This window comes from Primulina huaijiensis, chromosome 6, assembly GCF_012295235.1.
Source record: "Primulina huaijiensis isolate GDHJ02 chromosome 6, ASM1229523v2, whole genome shotgun sequence".
Taxonomy (NCBI): domain Eukaryota; kingdom Viridiplantae; phylum Streptophyta; class Magnoliopsida; order Lamiales; family Gesneriaceae; genus Primulina; species Primulina huaijiensis.
The window spans coordinates 14,137,332-14,157,086 of NC_133311.1; the positions used below are offsets into that span (position 1 = coordinate 14,137,332).

Sequence of the window (19,755 nt, forward strand, 5' to 3'; positions counted from 1 at the left end):
TCGCATTTCTTTTCCAAACATGATTCCGCCACAACTTTGAGTTCCTGAATGATGATAATCAATTGCTTCAGCAAGATATCTGCCTACGCTTCTTAGATAGATTTACTGTCAACTCTTGAAGTCGGCCTAATATATTTTCAGCTTCTGCCAACAGGTAGAGCATTTTCCACCATCTATGATGACGCACGAACTTTCAAAATTTGAGAAATTTATGTAAAAATCATGTTATTTGGCTAATTGATTATGTAAGCTTTTAACATACACGATATTTTGGTATTATATCACGCACGCAACGCATGTATCTCGTCGTTAGTATATAAAAAAAACTGAATGTTATTCATTGTAGCCAAATGTAAGTTTATAATTCTATCGTGTTCTAGTGTTAAGTAAATTGATTGTTTTATTCACCAAAAAAAATATATAATAAAATCAAAAACTCCAAAAAAAAAAATTTGAAAAATTATATACAAAACTGAATGTTATTCATGGTATATTTTTGATAAACAAAAATCCTCATTTTTCTCAAATTACAAAATATTTTTTTTATTTAATAAAAAATTTCATTTAGTATAGCGTAGATATTTTGCGAGAGATTTACAGTTCTATATCAGTGAGACCGTTTGACTTAGTCCATAACTATATTGAAATACATTTGAATAAGGCGGGTTGGATCTGGGATTTGACCGACCTACCCAAGACTCACCCCGTTTCCATCCCTATGCATACCGAGGACGGTGAAGGGAGAACTCTAAGTGGGAAGGAAGGTGTGGGGATTTTGCAGGCAGCCATGGAAGGGCGGAGGCGGAGAATTAACCTCAAAATGGAGAAAAACCATTACGAAATATTAATCGAGCTAAAATTTATATTTAATAAATGCCCATCTTTACTATCATAATAAACATAAAAACTCTTATGAGACCGTTTAATGGATCAATTTTGTGAGACAGATCTCCAACCTGACCTTGTCCATAAAAAAATATTTTTTTTTGGGGGTCAAAAGTGATACTTTTTCTTGTAAATATGCACCGTGTCAATCCTGATTCGATCGAGGCTCGTATTTATAATGCACAAGATATTTTCCAAATGATAACTTCCTTTTTTATTCAGTGATACCCCATGGATGAGCCCATCAAGATCAGGCCCAAACTGCCGGCCCATCTCTACGGCCCACAGGTGAAGGGCCCATGAGCAGCCCAGGTATTCTCCTATAAATACCAGGTTTGAGCGTATGATTATGGATTCAATATATAGTTTTCAGCAGCACCCTTAGCTGCTCCCCCCATATATCCTCAGTCTCTGACTTGAGCGTCGGAGGGGCTACGCCAGGACACCCTCCTGGCCCCCTTCTAACGGTCTTATTTGTGATTTCAGGCTCAAGACAATTTCAAACCTGCGTCTGGATTAGTAACCCTCGCCAGAATCGGACTCTGAATTTCCCGTGAGTATCACTTGGCGCCGTCTGTGGGAAATCTTGAGTTGAGACGTAGAGATGGTAGGCAAGAAAGGAAGTAGAAGAGCTACCTCAGCATCATCGCGTCCTCAGAGGGAACCTGAATCATCTCATGTGGAGACGAGACAGGAACAACCTCATCAAGAGACAAGAGCCGAGCAGCCCCTTCACGAGACAAGGGTCGAACAAACCCGTCCTAATGAGAACGTGGGGAACTTGACCCTGGAACAGCTGGGCCAATTTATAGCCCGGACAGTGGATGAGGCCATGAAAAGGAATCAAGAGTCTGTGTTTGTAGAGGAACAGGCAGCCCGTCAGGAGCGTGAGGAAGATGCTAGGGCCACCAGAGCAGGGTTGAAGAGCCACAGCCCCACCAAAGGGGGGAGATTAGTGAGATGGGAGAAATGTGGAAGGAAATACAGATGTTGAGGCAGCAGTTGGGAAGCAGAGCGCCGAAACCCAAGAGAGGAAGTCCTTTTTCACTAGCCATTTTAGAAGAAGGGCTTCCTCCAAATTTTCGACAGTCGAATGTGGGTGAGTACGATGGACATACTGACCCCGAGGAACACTTGGGGAGGTTTGAGAATGCGGCCCTGTTACATCAATATTCAGATGGGGTCAAGTGCAGGGTGTTTCTGGGCACGTTGGTGAGGTCAGCCCAGCAATGGTTTAACACCTTGCAGCCCAACTCCATACGATCTTTCGAGGATTTTTCCGCTGCTTTCTTGCACAGATTTGCTAGCAGCAAAAAACACCAAAAAAACTATTTGAGCCTGTTTGTGGTGAAACAACAAGAAGCTGAAACTTTGCGAGAGTTTGTCCAGCATTTCAACAATGCAGCGTTGGAGATACCAGCGGCCACTCCTGACATCATGATAAGTGCCTTTACCCAGGGACTTAGAGGAGGAGAGTTCTTTAAATCGTTAGTGAAGAAACCTCCATCAAGTTATGATGATCTGTTATCTCGGGCGGAAAAATATGTAAATCTCGAAGAAGCCCAACGGCATAAGAGGATGGAGCAGCGACCTGGGAGAAGTAGAGTTGAAGGAGCGGAAAGAGGAAGTAGGAAGAGAGGCGCGGCCGAGAGGGAGGATGATAAGGCTAGGGGCAGAGGACAATTCTCATCCCATGTTCCTCTGGATGGGAGTCGGGACAAGGTGATGGAAGTGAGGGAGTCCANCTCAATTGTGATTTTCTTCACACATTGAGAGACCTATTTATAGAATCTCTTTGGAAATAATCCAAAAATAAATACATCATTACATATATTATCACACACTAATTTTAAATATTTACTACTCTTATTTTCAACATTCAACTTTCTTATTTTCAACATTCAAATATTACAACTCATATTTTTCAACATTCCCCCTTGTGATGATGATCATGATACAATGATTGTCTTCATTACGTTTTTTATACTGCCTAGTTAAAAACCTTACTAGGAAAAACCTATTGGGATAAAAACCATAGTAAGGGAAAAATAGTGCAGTCACATAAACTCTCCCTCATGTTAACACGAATGATTCTTCACAAATTTTGTAGATTTGCGCATCCCAATATTATATATATGCTTTCTGAATATTGTCGTAGGAAGTGCCTTTGTGAAAAGATCTGATAAATTTTTACTTGATTGAATGTAACGAATATCAATATATTTATTCTTCTCAAGCTCTTGTGTGAATGCGAAGAACTTAGGGGGAATATATTTAGTTCTGTCGCATTTTATGTATCCTTCTTTCATTTGAGCAACACATGCATCATTATCTTCATATAGTGTCACGGGCTTCTTGTCGAATGATAATCCGCATGAGGTTTGGATATGTTCGGTTATTGATTTTAGCCACACACATTCACAGCTTGCTTAATGTAGTACAATAATCTCAGCGTGATTTGATGAAGTTGTTACAAGTGTTTGTTTCTGTGAACGCCAAAAAATTGCAGTGCCTCCACGAGTAAATACATATCCGGTTTGGGAATGTGCCTTGTGTGGATCAGATGAATACCCAGCATCAACATAACCAATTATGCTTTGATTGGTATCTTTTGAATACAAAAATCCCAAGTCTGTCGTTTCTCGTAGATAACAGAATATATGTTTAATTCCGTTCCAGTGTCTTTTTGTTGGATATGAACTAAATCTTGCCAATAAATTTATAGCAAAAGATATATCAGGTCTTGTGCAATTTACAAGATACATAAGGGCACTGATAGCAATTAGATATGATATTTCTGGACCAAGAATAACTTCATCATCTTCACACGAACGGAATGGATCCTTTTCTATGTTTAGTGATCCAACAACCATTGGAGTACTTAAATGATTTGATTTATCCATATTAAAATGTTTAAGGACATTTTCTGTATAATTTGACTGGTGAACAAATATTCCACATTCTTTTTGTTCAATTTGCAAACCCAGATAATACTTTGTTTTTCCAAAGTCTTTCATTTCAAATTCTTCCTTTAAGTACGACACAACTTCTTGAATTTCCTTATTCGTTTCAATTATGTTTAAATAATCAACATATAGGGCGATAATTAAGCATCCGGATGTTGTTTTTTTCATGAAAACGCAAGGGCATATTGAATTGTTTATATATCTCTTTTTCATTAAGTGTTCACTTAGCCGATTATACTACATTCGACCTGATTGCTTTAACCCATATAATGATATTTGCAATTTCACAAAATATCATTCTCTGGGTTTTGAACTTTGTGCTTCAGGCATCTTAAACCCTTCAGGGATTTTCATATATATATATTATTATTGAGTGATCCGTATAAGTAAGCTGTGACAACATTCATAAGACACATTTCTAAATTTTCAGATACTGCCAAACTAATCAAATACCGAAACGTAATTGCATCCATAACAGGAGAATATGTTTCTTCATAATCAATTCCAGGTCTTTGAGAAAAACCTCGTGCAACAAGTCGAGCATTATATCTTATTATTTCATTTTTCTCATTTCGCTTTCGAATAAAGACCCATTTGTACCTAACAGGTTTTACACCTTCAGTGTAAGGACTATATGCCCAAAAACGTTACGTTTATTTAGCGAATCCAATTCAACTTGGATGACGACTTTCCATTTTATCCAGTCATGTCGATTTTTACATACACCAAATGATTTTGGTTCATGATATTCATTGTCATTTATGATGTCAAATCCCACATTATAAGAAAATATCTCATCAATTTCTTTTATATCTTTTCACTTCCATATTTTTCCAGTATTAATATAATTGATAGAGATTTCACGATTCTCATCAGTTTGTGGTTCTGACGGAATATTTTCATCATCATGTATTTCTGCTGGAATATCATTCTCTATTTTGTGATCATCGAGTTTCTCCATGCTTTCTCTTTTTCGAAGATTTTTATCCTTGGAATCGATTGGCCTTCCACGCTTCAAGCGTTTAATGACATCATGAGTGTCTTCAATTTGTTTCTTTGGAATTTCAATTCGAGCAGGGGCATTAGCATCATGTATATATGATTTAGTTACCTCTTTTGTATCTGCAAATGCATCTGGTAACTGATTTGTTATTCTTTGCAAGTGCACAATTTGCTATACATATTTTTCACATTTTTTAGTTCTTGGATCCAGATGTAACAATGATGATGTATACCATGTAATTTTTTTTCGATATTTTTCTTTTCTCTCCCTAACATTGGGAAGATTTCCTCGTTAAAATGACAATCAGCAAAACGTGCTGTAAACACGTCGTCTGTTTGAGGCTCAAGATATCGAATGATTGATGGGCTATCATAACCGATATAAATTCCGATCTTTCTTTGTGGTCCATTTTCGTTCGTTGAGGCGGTGCAATAGGCACATATATCATATATCCAAAAATTTTCAAATGAGAAATGTCTGGTTCTTTGCCAAATACAAGCTGTAATTGAAAGTATTTATGATATGCCCTTGGTCTGATGGGAATTAATGTAGCAGCATGTAAAATTGCATGTCCCCATATAGAAACATGGAGTTTTGTTTTCATAATCATTGGTCTAGCAATTAGTTGTAGACGTTTAATCAATGATTCAACTAATCCATTTTGTGTCTGTACATGAGCAACATGATGCTCAACAGTGATTCTCATTGACATAAAATAATCATTGAAAGTCTGAGAAGTAAATTCACCAGCATTATCAAGTCTAATTTTCTTGATTGTATGATCGGGAAATTGATTCCGCAATTTTATTATTTGAGCAAGTAATCTTGCAAATGTCACATTCCGAGTTGATAATAAACATAAATGTGACCATCTGCTGGAGACATCGATCAATACCATAAAATATCTAAATTGTCCACATGGTGGATGAATTGGCCCACAAATATCACCCTGAATATGTTCAAGAAACATAGGTGATTCATTTTGGATTTTAGCTAGTGATGGTCTTACAATAAGTTTTCCAAGAGAACATGCTTTGCATTGAAACTTATTATTTTGAAAGATCTTCTGGTCTTTCACCTGATGACCATATGTATTTTCTATAATTTTTCGCATCATTGTTGAACCAGGATGTCCTAATCGATTATGCCAATTGATCAGTATTGAAGAATTATCAACTACTATATTTGATTCAATTGGACTAATATATGTATAATCAATAATGCAATCCAGTAGGGAGCATTGATAGTTTTTTAACTACATATTTCTTTCCTGATTTATATGTGGTAAGACAAATATATTTCTCATTTCTTTCATTTATTGTCTGAGTATCATACCTATGAGAATATATGTCATTAAAACTCAACAAATTTCTTTTCGATTGTGGTGAACACAAAGAATCATTTATCAAAAATTTTGTACCATTAGGTAACAAAAAATGTGTTTTACCACAACCTTTTATCAAGTCTACAGGACCTGATATTGTATTCACCATTGTTTTTTGTTGGTTTTAGTTCCAAGAAATATCTTTTATCTCGGATAATAGTGTGCGTTGTACCACTATCAGGTATGCAAACTTCCATAGGATTAGTTCCTTGTTTAGCCTTGTTCATAGCATTTTCCATATTTGAATTTCAAAAAAAATATGCAATGAAAAAATTACTGACAATACATATGTAATTTATTGAAAAATATAACACATATCGTAATTGTACAATAAAACATTATTACATGAATACATGAAAAATAAATTATTTTACATTTACATTCCACCAATATATTGTTCATTTTCAGATAAATCGTTAAGAAAATCTGCAGCATCAATATTTTTCATTTCTATTCCACCAGCATATTGATCATTTCCAGATAAATCATTCAGAAAATCTGCAGTATCAAAATGAGTTGAATCACTCAAACGGCCACTGTGTTCAGTGAAGTTGGTCTCTTTTTCTTTCCCCTTTATAGATTCTTTATAGAGCTTGCAAAGGTGCTCGGGAGCTCGACAAATATGAAACCAATGTCCTGGAGTGCCGCATCTAAAACAAGAACTTTCAAATCGTTTTGAGTGATTTTCATTACAACTCATGTTCTCATGATGCCTTTTCAGTGGGTGGTTTGTGACGTCTTTTCGAGATGAGTTATAAAAATAACTATCTCGATTGTTTTCAAAACCATGGCCACGACCACGACCACTTCCTCGTCCACCTCCACGACCACGACCACGACCACGACCTTGTCTCTGAATTTGATTTTGGTTTCTAGGTTTAAATTCATTTTTACTTACAACATTTACTTCTGAAAATGCTGTTGATCCAGTGAGTCGGGACTGATGATTTCTCATTAGCAGCTCATTGTTCTTTTCTGCCACAAGAAGACACGCGATAAGTTAAGAATATCTCGCAAATCCACGCACTTTATATTGTTGCTGTAGAGTTATATTTGATGCGTGAAACGTGGAAAATGTTTTTTCAAGCATTTCCGATTCCGTAACTTCATGTCCTCAAAATTTTAATTGCGAGATTATTCGATACATCGTCGAATTGTAATCACTTACTTTCTTAAAATCTTGGAATCTCAACATATTCCATTCATCACGGGCGGTCGGAAGTATAACTTCCCTTATATGTTCAAATCTTTCTTTTAATCCTTTCCACAGAGCCATGGGATCTTTTTCGATAAGATATTCACATTTTAAACCTTCATCAAAATGTCGAAGCAAAAATATTATAGCTTTTGCTTTTTCTTGTGATGAAGAGATACATTTTCTTTAATGGTATCGCTTAGATCCAATGACTCAAGATGCATTTCTACATCGAGAGTCCATGGCGTATAATTTTTTCCTGTAATGTCGAGCGCAACAAATTCGAGCTTTGTCAAGTTTGACATGGTGTTACTATAAAAATAACAATGCATTTTATTAGTTAGGATCTAAATTTATTAATATGGCAATAAAAAGTAACAGATAGATTATAAGTACAATCATTCTTAGAAATAAAGCAAAAACATGATGCAGATATTCTCCGATAAATACAAGACTAATGAGTATAATAACCAAAATAATTATACAAAATAACCTTGAAAGAGCCATCTTCTTCTTCTTCAAAAATTTTGATGAAAAAAATTTTTAGGGATGAAGAATAAGTTTGGAGTGATTGAATGTGTTTGTGAAGTCATATTTATAGGGTAAAAACTAGTCGTTTATGACCGTTACAAATTCTTAAAAAATAAATGTATGTATATGTAAATTTTATGGTAATAATATGATGTATATAATGTTAATCATTTTTAAATAATTATGTATATCATGTCACAATATTATAATGAGGTGTCAGGGACTCTTTTTATGTAATATTGTGACATTATACAAATATATATAATTATTATATAACACAATAAAAATATATAAATAGTGAAATAATCACATTACGTTATTATAATGAGGTGTTATAGACTTCTTTTATATAATAACATGATATTATTCAAGTATATATATACAATAATTAAATAGTAACACAATAAAATTATATAAGCAGTGTAATAACATCACATTATTATAATGAGGTGTCATAAACTCCTTTTATATAATAACATGATATTATACATTAAATATATACGCAATAAAAATAAATAAACAGTAAAAAAATATTCTTACTTTTGAATATGGTTACCTTGTTCTTGTGTTTTGGAGCTTGGAAAAATATGGAGAACATAACTTTCGAATATCGTGCTGTTAACGTGTTAAAAGTAAAAATTTACCGTAAAAAGTAAAAATCTCAAACTCTCAAAATTTACCAAAATACACACTTTATAAAATTTTCTCTCTACTCAATTGTGATTTTCTTCACACATTGAGAGACCTATTTATAGAATATCTTTGGAAATAATCCAAAAATAAATACATCATTAAATACATATTCACACACTAATTTTAAATATTTACAACTCTTATTTTCAGCATTCAGCTTTCTTATTTTCAACATTCAAATATTACAACTCATATTTTTTAACAGATATAATTATAAATAAATTAATATGTGACACTAGATTTAGTCAAAAACTTATGTGAGACGTTCTCACGGGTCGTATTTGTGAGACAGATCTCTTATTTGGGTCATCCATGAAAAAGTATTACTTTTTATGCTAAGAGTATTACTTTATATTGTGAATATGGGTAGGGTTGACCCGTCTCACAGATTAAGATCCGTGAGACGGTCTTACATGAGATCCACTCCTAGATTTATTAAAGTGCACCAAATAATTTACATATATTTAAAATTTTATTGAATATTCATTAAATATTTTGAGTCTTCTCAGAAATTGGAAATCTTTATTTTTATTTTTGCCAAAAATAAATACATAGTGAGAGTTAAAGGTACTTTTATCAATACATTTTTCCAGTATTACATTTTGATCCACTAAATATTCAAATTTTGCTTTGATTTAAAACTTTGATATTTTTAGAGTACAATAAAGTTTTAGTCTATGTTTCAAATTTTAATAAAATTTTCTTAGTATCCAAACTATTAATCTATACTTCTATATTATATCATTAAATTTAAGACATTTGGCATGGTCCGCCTTTTTATTTAATACCAAATATACCTAAATTTATTTAACATTTGATATTAAAGAGAAAAAAAAATCTATTGCCGTAAATTAATTGAAAAATGTTATAGGTACAACTAACATATCGTACAACGATATTTACAACAATTATATCGTGAAATTTTGCTATTATATCGTGAGAATTTGTTATTATTTCGTGAGATTTTGTATTGAATTTATCGTGAGATTTTGATAAATATAATGCTTGTATTAAATTTTTTTTGTGTTGTATGAATTTGGTTGTACATATAGAATTAATTAGAAAGCAAATCTGTCCGAATTCTATCAAAATCTTATCCGAATTCAAATAATTGTACCATCTTTCATCTAAAATTATTATAAAAAACCAAAATCATATAAAAATAAATCTTTATGATTTTTAACTTTAATTGATCTCTAAATTTTTTTATTCAAACAAAAAACTTTTGCTATGCATATATGGCGTGTCAAAGGATACTAATATATCATTATATTAGAGCAAAGATACATGATTAAATTTTAGTGAAAAAACAAGTTTTACCTATAAAGTCATATGATGAGAGATAATTATAATTTGAAATAAAATTTCATCAAATCAATTAAAAATTAATTAGTAAATGTTTCCACTCTAATTAAATAGTAAGATTATAGAGTTGGACATCGAAATTAAATCTTTATTTAAAAAAAAAACCAATCGCTAAATTAAATTTTGATTATGTCTTGAGACGGTCTTATGTCTATATCTGTGAGATAGATAATTACTCGATCTATAGATGTGGTGAGATCATTACAGTTTTTGTGACAATCCGGAAAACAAAACTTTGTACTACTTAAATTTGAAAGCCATGCAAAATGAAATAAACATATGTACCAAGATTAGCTAGAATAACATTTCTGTTGAGATTTTCAAATAAAAGAAAAAAGAACATTCTGTTGAGGGAAGAGTAGGAAATGCGACTACAAGCTGGAGGTTGCCAATCAACCTGCGACTTTTGGTCGCCACCCCTCGATGACGTCTTCTGTCAGTGCTCGTGTTTTGACGAAGGAATCTAAGGAAAATATAGTCTGGTGGCATTGCAAAGAACAAAACATGGCAAGAAAATGTTATTTTACTAACGTTGATCGAGAAGAACAAGAATGCCAGCGGAACAAAGAAAAAGTGAAACCATCGAAAACGGACTCTTGCTCGAACTCATGGACAGTGGCAGAGTCGGAGGTTTCATGAAGGAAATATGAAACTAAAACTCAAAAAAATTAAGGGAGACGAAAATCGTAATTATGTTCATGCGTAGGAAAATTTAAAAGTGAGAGGACGACCGTCCTTGTCACCCTCCTTTAGCTCTACTATGGGACATGAACATAGAAGTTTCCAAAATTGGCCAAAATTTCATCTTGGTAACTCATATTTTATAATGATGGAGAGCTTGGTTGAATTGCTAATATTTAATAACTATGCTTATGGCGGCATAAAGCATACCTTCATGTATGACTTGAGATATGTAAGAGAATCTGGGACAGACCAATTCTTAAAGTGCCCCAAGGCAATTTCAAGATGGTAAAGCTTCGGTCCAAGTGACAAGTCTGCTGCTGAAACCTCTTTTCCGTTGATAAAAGGACCCTATATGACGAAAATTAAAACGTCTGTAATGCCATGATTAAACCTTGGATGCAATACCATGCCATAATACCAAATGTTGAAAATAATGCATGATATCAGGCATCAAACAGGATGATAAGAAAAGGATATGCTTCAAGTGCTACCAGCAGAGAGGTGTGTTTGTTTCACCTCTAATTCTCCCTGTGAACTATTTGTACAACATTCTGAGAAAATTTATCCCCACACTACTACTTCGACATTTTTAAATCCCATCACATCTACGACAATTCATTTCATTTTGATCAAAGCCCATTTCATTAGCTTCTCTTGCTTCCTTCTGTCTTCTCCTCATCTCACATCATAATTTCTGAAAACCTAACCTTTTTCCCACATCACATCACTTCTCAAACCTAAAACTATTACATCATTCTTCAAGTAGGAATTAGGTATTGAAGTTAACAACTTGACACCCATATTGCTGTCAATCAATGTTCTTCTCCTAATCTCTCAATTAGCTGCCCGAGTGCCCGTACTAACAATCTGGTATGACGTGATAAATCATGCATATGCATACCAAAAAAAAAATGGGTTACTTACATCACATCACATCACTTATCAAACCTAAAACTATTACATCATTCTTCACGTAGGAATTAGGTATTGAAGTTAACAACTTGACACTCATATTGCTGTCAATCAATGTTCTTCTCCTAATCTCTCAATTAGCTGCCCGAGTGCCCGTACTAACAATCTGGTATGACGTGATAAATCATGCATATGCATACCAAAAAAAAAAAAATGGGTTACTTACATTTTTTTCAATATAATCATTGAAAGCAGTCAGTTCACTAAGTAAGGTCTGCTCGGTTCCATCACTGGAGTCCTTGCTCTTAAGAAAAGCAATGAATGTAGAGAAGATCTTCGAACCACTACAATAATTTGTAGAGGTATAGGAAAAGATAGTTGAATTACAACATCCATGTTATTATTATATAGCACAAGCACAGGGGAAAAAAGTAATGTTCCAGGGAAATAACATAACAAAAAATGCAGCATATGTTATCAAAAAGTCCTAAATGTTAAGCTAAAACCTCTACACATGGTTAAGGCTAATTACTCAGATTTTGAAGAAGTTCCAAGAGCCAAAATAAAAAGATTCGGTTTTTTTTGTCAAGTATATGTAAATATAGAAACAACCTTTATGAAAATTAAGAACAAAAAGATGTGTCATACACTGAAGCCTTCTCGACTGGCGTAGCCAATGATGGCTCAGGGAACCTTTCTTCGAGCGCCTGTGTAATAACATCAGAATCTGGAATCCACTGCTCGTCAATCTTTATCACTGGAACTTTGCCCTCTGGACTTATTTTTAAGAACCTTTAAAAATAGTTGAGAACATTGGTAGGAAAAGGAATTAAAAGAAGCGCTATAAAGAAACATAAATGAACGCAAATACATAGCACCATGATTGTAAACTATTTGCAGTACCAATCTGGTTTATTAGCGAGATTAACCAATTTCAAATCATAAGGAAGGCTCTTTTCCTCCAATGTAAGCAAAACTCTTTGTGCAAATGGGCCTGAAACCAATGTTAAAATGACATGATAAATTGAAATCAAGGGAAGTATAATTAACATGAATTTAATATTCCACAAAGAAAGAAAGATCTCTATGCTTTCAAAATTAAATAACCACATACACAACAACACTTTTCAATAAATCATATAAGAACTTTTGAAATAGTTGCAGGAATCAGGATTATTTATGGCTTCAATACAAAAAATCTTGAGTTCATCGCTTTCCTTAACTAAGAACAATCACTTTCTCACCACGCTAAATTTCTAGTCTGGGCTATATATCGCGCGTGTTGGATACGAAAAAATCCATGTCGTTGACTTTTTAGGGTTGACCAGTCAGACACGTCGAAGACAAGCCGCAGACACGTTTCGGCAAAAAAATTTTTTTTTTGGTTTTTTCTTTTTAGATCACTGCTATGAATATGTACATTGTATATATTTACATAAATATGCTACAATATATTTATATCTCTACAATTTTTAATTTTTAATACCATATATATATAATCATATATAAATATATTGTAGCATATAATAATATGTATATATGTATATATATATATAATATTTATATATTTTTTAATAATTGTTGTATCCTAGTCATATCGTGTCTTACATTTTCAAAATTTGTCGTATCGCCGTATCCGTATCGTATCGATATGATACCCGTACCCGTATCCATGGAACATAGCCGAAAATTGTGCTAAAACGGGTGAGACAATTCAGGATGGCATGAACTCGCACCTAATTCTTATTGTAATCACCAAAAAATGGAATAGTATTAGTGGAATTTTAATTTTTATACATCAAAACGACTCTCTGAGATATTACAATTGCATCAGAATTGTTGCTACAAAGTACAAACCATGATTCCTTGTCCCGAATCAAAATAACAACTCATTCACAATCCGAATTGTATCACACTGTCCCATTTAAACTTGCACAACTCACTTTCAATTTTTTTGCCCTGAGCAACTAAGATAGCTTAATTAATTACAATACTAATGAGTTTCAACATAGTTAATTGAGCGAAGCTAAAAAATTAGCAGTCTTAACACAAATTTCTCGCTAAACGCAACAATTTCAAAGCCAGTTTATAATACTGTAAAATTTGATCATCAAAAGATGATGAAACAAACCAATAATAAATAAAAAAACTTGCGAATAGCAACTTACAGTCTCCAAGCCTATTGGGAGTTGTGACTGACTCTTTGGCGCAGACTTCAAGCGGATCGGATGCTTTCGAGCAAATTGTAAAGGCCCGGTTCCTGTGTCGGGTGAAGAGGATTCGGGTCGGGATACAGTAGACAGCGAGGTGATTGATGGTGGTGCACAGAGCCGTTGACGGCGTAATCCTCGCTGCCGACATTGCTTGTCTCTGGTCTCTGAGTCGGTAGTTCACATAGGGGTGTGGGGGTGTACTTGTCAGTGTTTTTATAATCGATCCGTTAATCGAACTGGTCAAGCTTTAAAAAATTGGTTCAACTAGTTCAACCGGTTCAACCGAACGATCGAACCGGATCAATAAAATTAATATTTTATTTATTTTATATAATAAATAAAATAGTAAAATATTGATTATTTATGTTTTTATAGTTTTTACTTAATTTTTAAGATGAAAATTACAACAAATATCCAAATAAACATCACTTTTCAAATTCAAAAATCCAAATTACACCTAACATGTAACCAAATAGTGATGACCAAGTTTAAGTGCCCAAGAAAACATCAAGTTTAATTATACAAAAAAGTAGCAAACATCAAGTTTCTTATACAAAAAAGTATCAAACATCCAGTTTCAACTTTCAAGTTGCATCCTTTGATGCCCACACCGCATCCAATTCTTGAAGTGTTCTTTCGTAGTCATTATCATCTTCATCCCCACCATCCAAAAGTTCTTCCAAGTCCAAAGAAGATGTTTCTTGCATTTCACCAACACCTTTATCTAAATATTTTTTAAAAAATTAAAATAATACATGTTTAGCAAACAGAAAGCAAAAATTTGTTAAAAAATTTTTCCGTTTGTTCCGGTTTTTCCGGGTTTTAACCGGTTTTTTCCGGTTAAACCTGTTTTCCGGGTTTTTATTTATCTCCGGACCGGTCTGGAGGTCGGTTCGCGGTTGAACCGGTCCGACCGGCCGGTCCGGTCCGGTTTGGAGAACATTGGTACTTGTGGGATGAATTTGCCCCCAAATCCTATCTAGGCTCAAGTATGTACAGCAAAACGGGAAAATTTGGATTTGGATCGATTTAGAATTTATTTTGTCTTTGATTAGAAATTTAAAATTGTTATTTAGAAATTAATTTTTTTGGAAAAAAAGATTAGAATTTGAAAATTTTATTAAAATAAATTTTATAATTTTTTACATAAATCAAATTTTTAACCATATCATTCACATTATTAAAAAGCCATAAAATAAAAATTAACTTTATAATATATTTTCTCATACAATTTCAACTATATATTTGATTAATACAAAATATATAAACTCTTATATAATTAATTAACTATAGTTAATTAACACAAAATAAATTGTTAAAATAAAAAAAATCAAACATAGCATCTAAATATCAATTTAAATTCTACGAAATAAATTGTTTCGAAATTAAATATTCAGCTACGTCCTAATTTTATAGAGAAAAGGTCTCTTGTGAGACAGTCTCACGAATTTTTATTCATGAGACTCTGTAAGACGGATCATCGATGCTCAAATTTACAATAAAAATTTATATATTTTTTTCATGGATGACTCAAATAAAATACATGTCTCACAAAATTAAAATGTTAATGAGTTTTGTGTTTTATAAGAAGAAAAACAAATAATTATGAAATAAAGAATTGTTTAATATTCACGACAATTATAAGAGTATATCTCAAAAATCAAATATGCAAAATAAAAAAATAAATAAATTCATCATTGAATCCAACCAGGAATCACATCCTCATTTTTATTCTACCAAATCAATTCATTATTAAATCATAAGATGAATTGTCCATTTTCCATGACAGCCCTATAGGAGTCATCATGTAGAAGTCTCAAGAAAAAATAAGTTGAAGTTAGATTTGACATCAGGAAAATGTTGATGTCATACTAGGATCAAGATCACTATGACTTCATATGCAATCGTCATATCTCAATGGTATTATATTGAGACAGTATTAAAAATTATATGACTCATCCCCAATATAGAAACCTATGGACATGAGTGTCCATTTGAGTAAGAATCACGAGGAACTAGTTTCCCAGCTGAAATAATTTAGAATTATTGGAACCTTTATATACATCACAAATTGTACTCGACCAGACATGGCTTGTGCAATATATAAGTTGATTCGATTCCCGAGTAACTCAAATGAGGTTCTTTGGAAGTCTTTGACAAGGATGCTTAAATATTTAAGACACATCTTGGAGTATGGATTGCAATATACTAAATATCCACGATTCTAGAGGGATATAGTGGTGCAAAATTGATTCTTGACACCAAAGAATCTAAATCCATCACTGGCTATGTTTCTAATATTGGTGGTTATGCAGTCTTTTGGGGGTCATCCAAACAAACTTTTATCGCTAGATAGATACACACTGGAATCTAAATTTATAGCTCTAGATAAAGCTGCGGAAGAAGCATAATAGCTTCACAACTTTCTAGAGGATATTTTTTGTTCGAGAAAACAAGTGCCTGAAATAATGATACGTTGTGACAGTCATTCGAATGTTGCAAGGGCACATAATAATGTGTATAATTGTAAGTGTCGACATATTCTTCGAAGACATAATACTATAAGACAATTGATCTCAAATGAAGTTATAACTATTGATTATGTCAAATCAAATAATAAGTTAGCAGATCTGTTTAAAAAAGCCTTGAATGAAGATCAAATGTATAGCTTGTCAAGAGCAAATAAGGATAAAAACCTACAAAATAAAGTTTTCAAAATGATAATACAACCTTGTTGATCAGAGATCTCAAAATCTTGGTTCAATGGGACAACTAAATTATGTAGATTTGAGCTAGCACTCGAGAATTATTCATTTCTCATTTTTAAGACGAAGAGTGTTGTTACTTAAAAATATTTAAAGATAAATTTTGTACTTTTAATGATTCTTTTGATTGATAATATTGAGTATGGTATGATACTTTTAAAAGGAAGCTACTTATGTAAGTGTTAGGATGAATTGCCTCAACGAAACACTTATGAACCTAGATGTGTTCTATGACCAAAACAGACACAACCAAAAAAACAAAAAGGAAATGATAGAGAAGTTATCGTATGAGCACTGTGGTGTAATTTTACAAAAACCACCAAGAAGTTCAAAACATATTGTTCACTTTGTGGTCTAGTAAGTCCTATAGTATTCTGCTAAGAAAGGTTCAAAGACAAAGATATATATTCGTGATGCGATATTTTTTCATGTAATCTCTTTTTTGACATCATATGCATCTATGTATTAATTTCATTCATGTGATGGATTGTTATAATGTTTTAGGTTTAATGAATTATCAAGCAAAAGAAAAAGTAAGAAAACTCAAACAAAAAAACAAAGATAAAAACCTGCGACTAAAATCTTCTTGAGAATTTCCCAGACAACGGGCCCTAGCCCCCATGTGCGACCTGGATTTACCAAGCCATAGGCAAGGCACCCCAGCACCTCATGAACAACTTGGATTTTGCTGGCGCTCTGCTGGTACAAAGCCCAGGCAAAAAAATAGGTGCGTAGGCACCGGAAGTGTTGTTTAGCAACTGATACGAGTTTTCATGGTTTAAAGCAGTCAAAATATTCTCCTTCAATGTTTTTCATTAGACTTCTGGACCAATAAACTCCAAACATGATGAAACAACGTGTCCTTTCATATTAACAACATTAAATAGAGGATCAAAAATCATTTTCAACACACTTTTTTCTGATTACATTCATATTGTGTCTGCACTTTCTCTTTAATAAACATGGAGAGATTATACTATTTCATAGTTATCGAATTTGTGATTTGTTGTGCTGTTATCACAAATAAAATTGTTATATCTTAGAAGAAGATTGTCACTGCCGAAGGACCAAAAACGAAGAAAAATCTTCTTAAAAAAATAATGTCCAACACTAACCTCGTTTTACTGCTGATTATTGTCATCTTCAATCATCAACATGTTTATCAAAATACAGTTACTATTGACTTTTAAACAGTAACTCAACAAAATTTAAAGTGAGGCAAACCACGAATTATTTGGAAATCTATTAGTTTGGTGTGAAAAACAACTCTCAAGTCTAATGTTTTAAGTTTTTCAAACTCAAATTTAGATCCAAGCATAATTTATTACAAAAATTGAAATTCAAAGAAAAATTCTTGACTTTAATCCGATCTTGAATTTTAAGCATATAAATCATTTGAACATACATGTCCTCTTTTTCTTTTCTTTTTTTTTTTTTCCTTTTTATTCATTTTCCTCTGCTTTTCATGATCATTCGAGAGCTAGATGAAATTATAAATTGTTGAAAAACAATTGTAGTTTGAGGCTAATTTTAAAATTTCAATATTTTTTAATAGAAATATAAATTTGTTATAATTGAATATCAAACCGAAAATCTAGTCATAAACTATAAATTATGGATGTTCCGTCATTTGTTTTCTTAATAAAACACAAACATATATATTGATCTCTTTGACATAGTTATCATACATACATGATACATAAAGAAAAATAATTTATTATAAATGTGAAGTATATTTATTTTATTTTATTTTATTTTTTTTCGATACACATATATTTAGGTATATTAATCACATAATTTTATCTCCACAAAAAAAAGATCCAAATTGCAAAGAAAATGGATAATCCGATAACTATACAAATCATATCCAAACCCGTTTCCCTCCTCTGTTCCTTCTCTCTGTACTGCACCTTCTTCCTCGAGAACAGTTCATAAATATCTTTCTCCCTTTTACATTCGATTCTCCTTCTCGGCCCTTCCATGGCGGCCTGTAGAATCTCCAAACTATCCCTCCCGCTGAGAGTTCTACCCTCCATGTCCTCGACCTGCATTTTCACTTCCTTCACGTGTAATTCCCCTCCCTCTTTCCCGCCGCAGGTGACCACCACAGCGCATTGAACCAGTTCCCCGGTGGCTACGGCTGCCACCGTGGCGTATCGCAGTTGTATGTCGCCGTTGGACCAGTGCATCCGGGAGTACACCGCCTTGTGGCTCGCGACGTTGACCGCCCTTTTGTTGTTGGGGTCGATCAAAATCCAGCTTACTCTCAAGTGTTCTTCCGCGAGGGACGTGCACGCGCCGTTTTCGCTTTCGAATTTCAATGGCGTTGGGACCATCTCCTTCGCGTCCAGAAGCTCTAGGCTTAAAGGAAAGCTTAAAAACCAATTCGATACGGTCTCCGTTTCCAATACTTTCGAGTATATCAACTGATCGTCGCAGTAGATGTCAACGGCGGAGATTAACTCCAACGTCTCTGATAAACGGGGTTGCTTCGGATGTTGATGGTGGGTGGTGGAGGGAAAGGAGTCAGAGTAGAACGAGCGGTGGGCCGAGGGGAAGGCGGAGATGGCACGGAGGACGCGGGGGTCGGTTGTGGATGGCCAGGTGGAGTTGCAGATGTCCCGCCATAATTGATCGTCGCCGCATAAGGCAAGGAATTGCGAGGAAGCGCAGCTGGTTGAGGCGAGAGTGGCGCCGTCGAGTCTGTTGAGGATGTGGGTTTGGATAATATCTGGGTGGATGGCCGTGATTGGGTCGCCTCCGCTTCGATCCGCGGCGGCGGAGGTGGTGGTTGAGTTTGTAGAAAAAGACATGGCTATAATCGAGATTTAGGCTGTGGACTTCGGTTGTACGAAGATGATGTATGAATTTTCAATGGGAATCAACGAGTTGTGTGCGTGCATATATGAGAAAGTTTTTGGTCAAATAGAATTGAGTCAACTTTGGCTTGATATTGATCATTTCAAATTTTTTTTAAAGATAAATTTAAAACACAAACTTCTGATTTTTTGACTTTTTCTACTTTGGATTTATTTTATTTATGATCCTTATATTTTTTCCTAAATATATTAATTTTAATGATACGAAGGAAATTTTTTTATCAGATTAAATAAATGAGTAATATTTTTCAAGCATGAGATGCAAATCTTAATTTTAATA

The 19,755-nt window shown here is 33.6% G+C and overlaps 2 protein-coding genes across 2 annotated transcripts; both read right to left on the reverse strand.

Moving 5' to 3' along the window:
- Positions 1–10,245: 10,245 nt before the first annotated feature.
- On the reverse strand, positions 10,246–14,030 carry LOC140979583 (probable glutathione S-transferase DHAR2, chloroplastic). The gene is made up of 6 exons (XM_073445048.1): positions 13,787–14,030; positions 12,522–12,612; positions 12,267–12,410; positions 11,845–11,962; positions 10,914–11,054; positions 10,246–10,501 (listed from the first exon to the last, which is right to left on the reverse strand). The coding sequence occupies exons 1-6, from the start codon at positions 13,977–13,979 to the stop codon at positions 10,415–10,417; spliced, it is 774 nt and encodes a 257-aa protein (XP_073301149.1). The 5' UTR covers positions 13,980–14,030; the 3' UTR covers positions 10,246–10,414.
- A 4,266-nt stretch (positions 14,031–18,296) lies between these two features.
- On the reverse strand, positions 18,297–19,478 carry LOC140978779 (F-box protein At2g27310). Its single transcript, XM_073444003.1, has one exon. The coding sequence runs from the start codon at positions 19,407–19,409 to the stop codon at positions 18,396–18,398; it is 1,014 nt and encodes a 337-aa protein (XP_073300104.1). The 5' UTR covers positions 19,410–19,478; the 3' UTR covers positions 18,297–18,395.
- Between the last annotated feature and the right edge of the window lie 277 nt (positions 19,479–19,755).

Coding starts and splice junctions, on each gene's coding strand:
- LOC140979583 (XM_073445048.1), bottom strand. CDS start 13,979: ATGTCGGCAGCGAGGATTACGCCGTCAACGGCTCTGTGCACCACCATC. Junction 12,613..13,786: donor TCCCAATAGGCTTGGAGACT/GTAAGTTGCTAT, acceptor CATTGGTTTCAG/GCCCATTTGCACAAAGAGTT. Junction 11,963..12,266: donor CCAGTCGAGAAGGCTTCAGT/GTATGACACATC, acceptor AAATTATTGTAG/TGGTTCGAAGATCTTCTCTA.
- LOC140978779 (XM_073444003.1), bottom strand. CDS start 19,409: ATGTCTTTTTCTACAAACTCAACCACCACCTCCGCCGCCGCGGATCGA.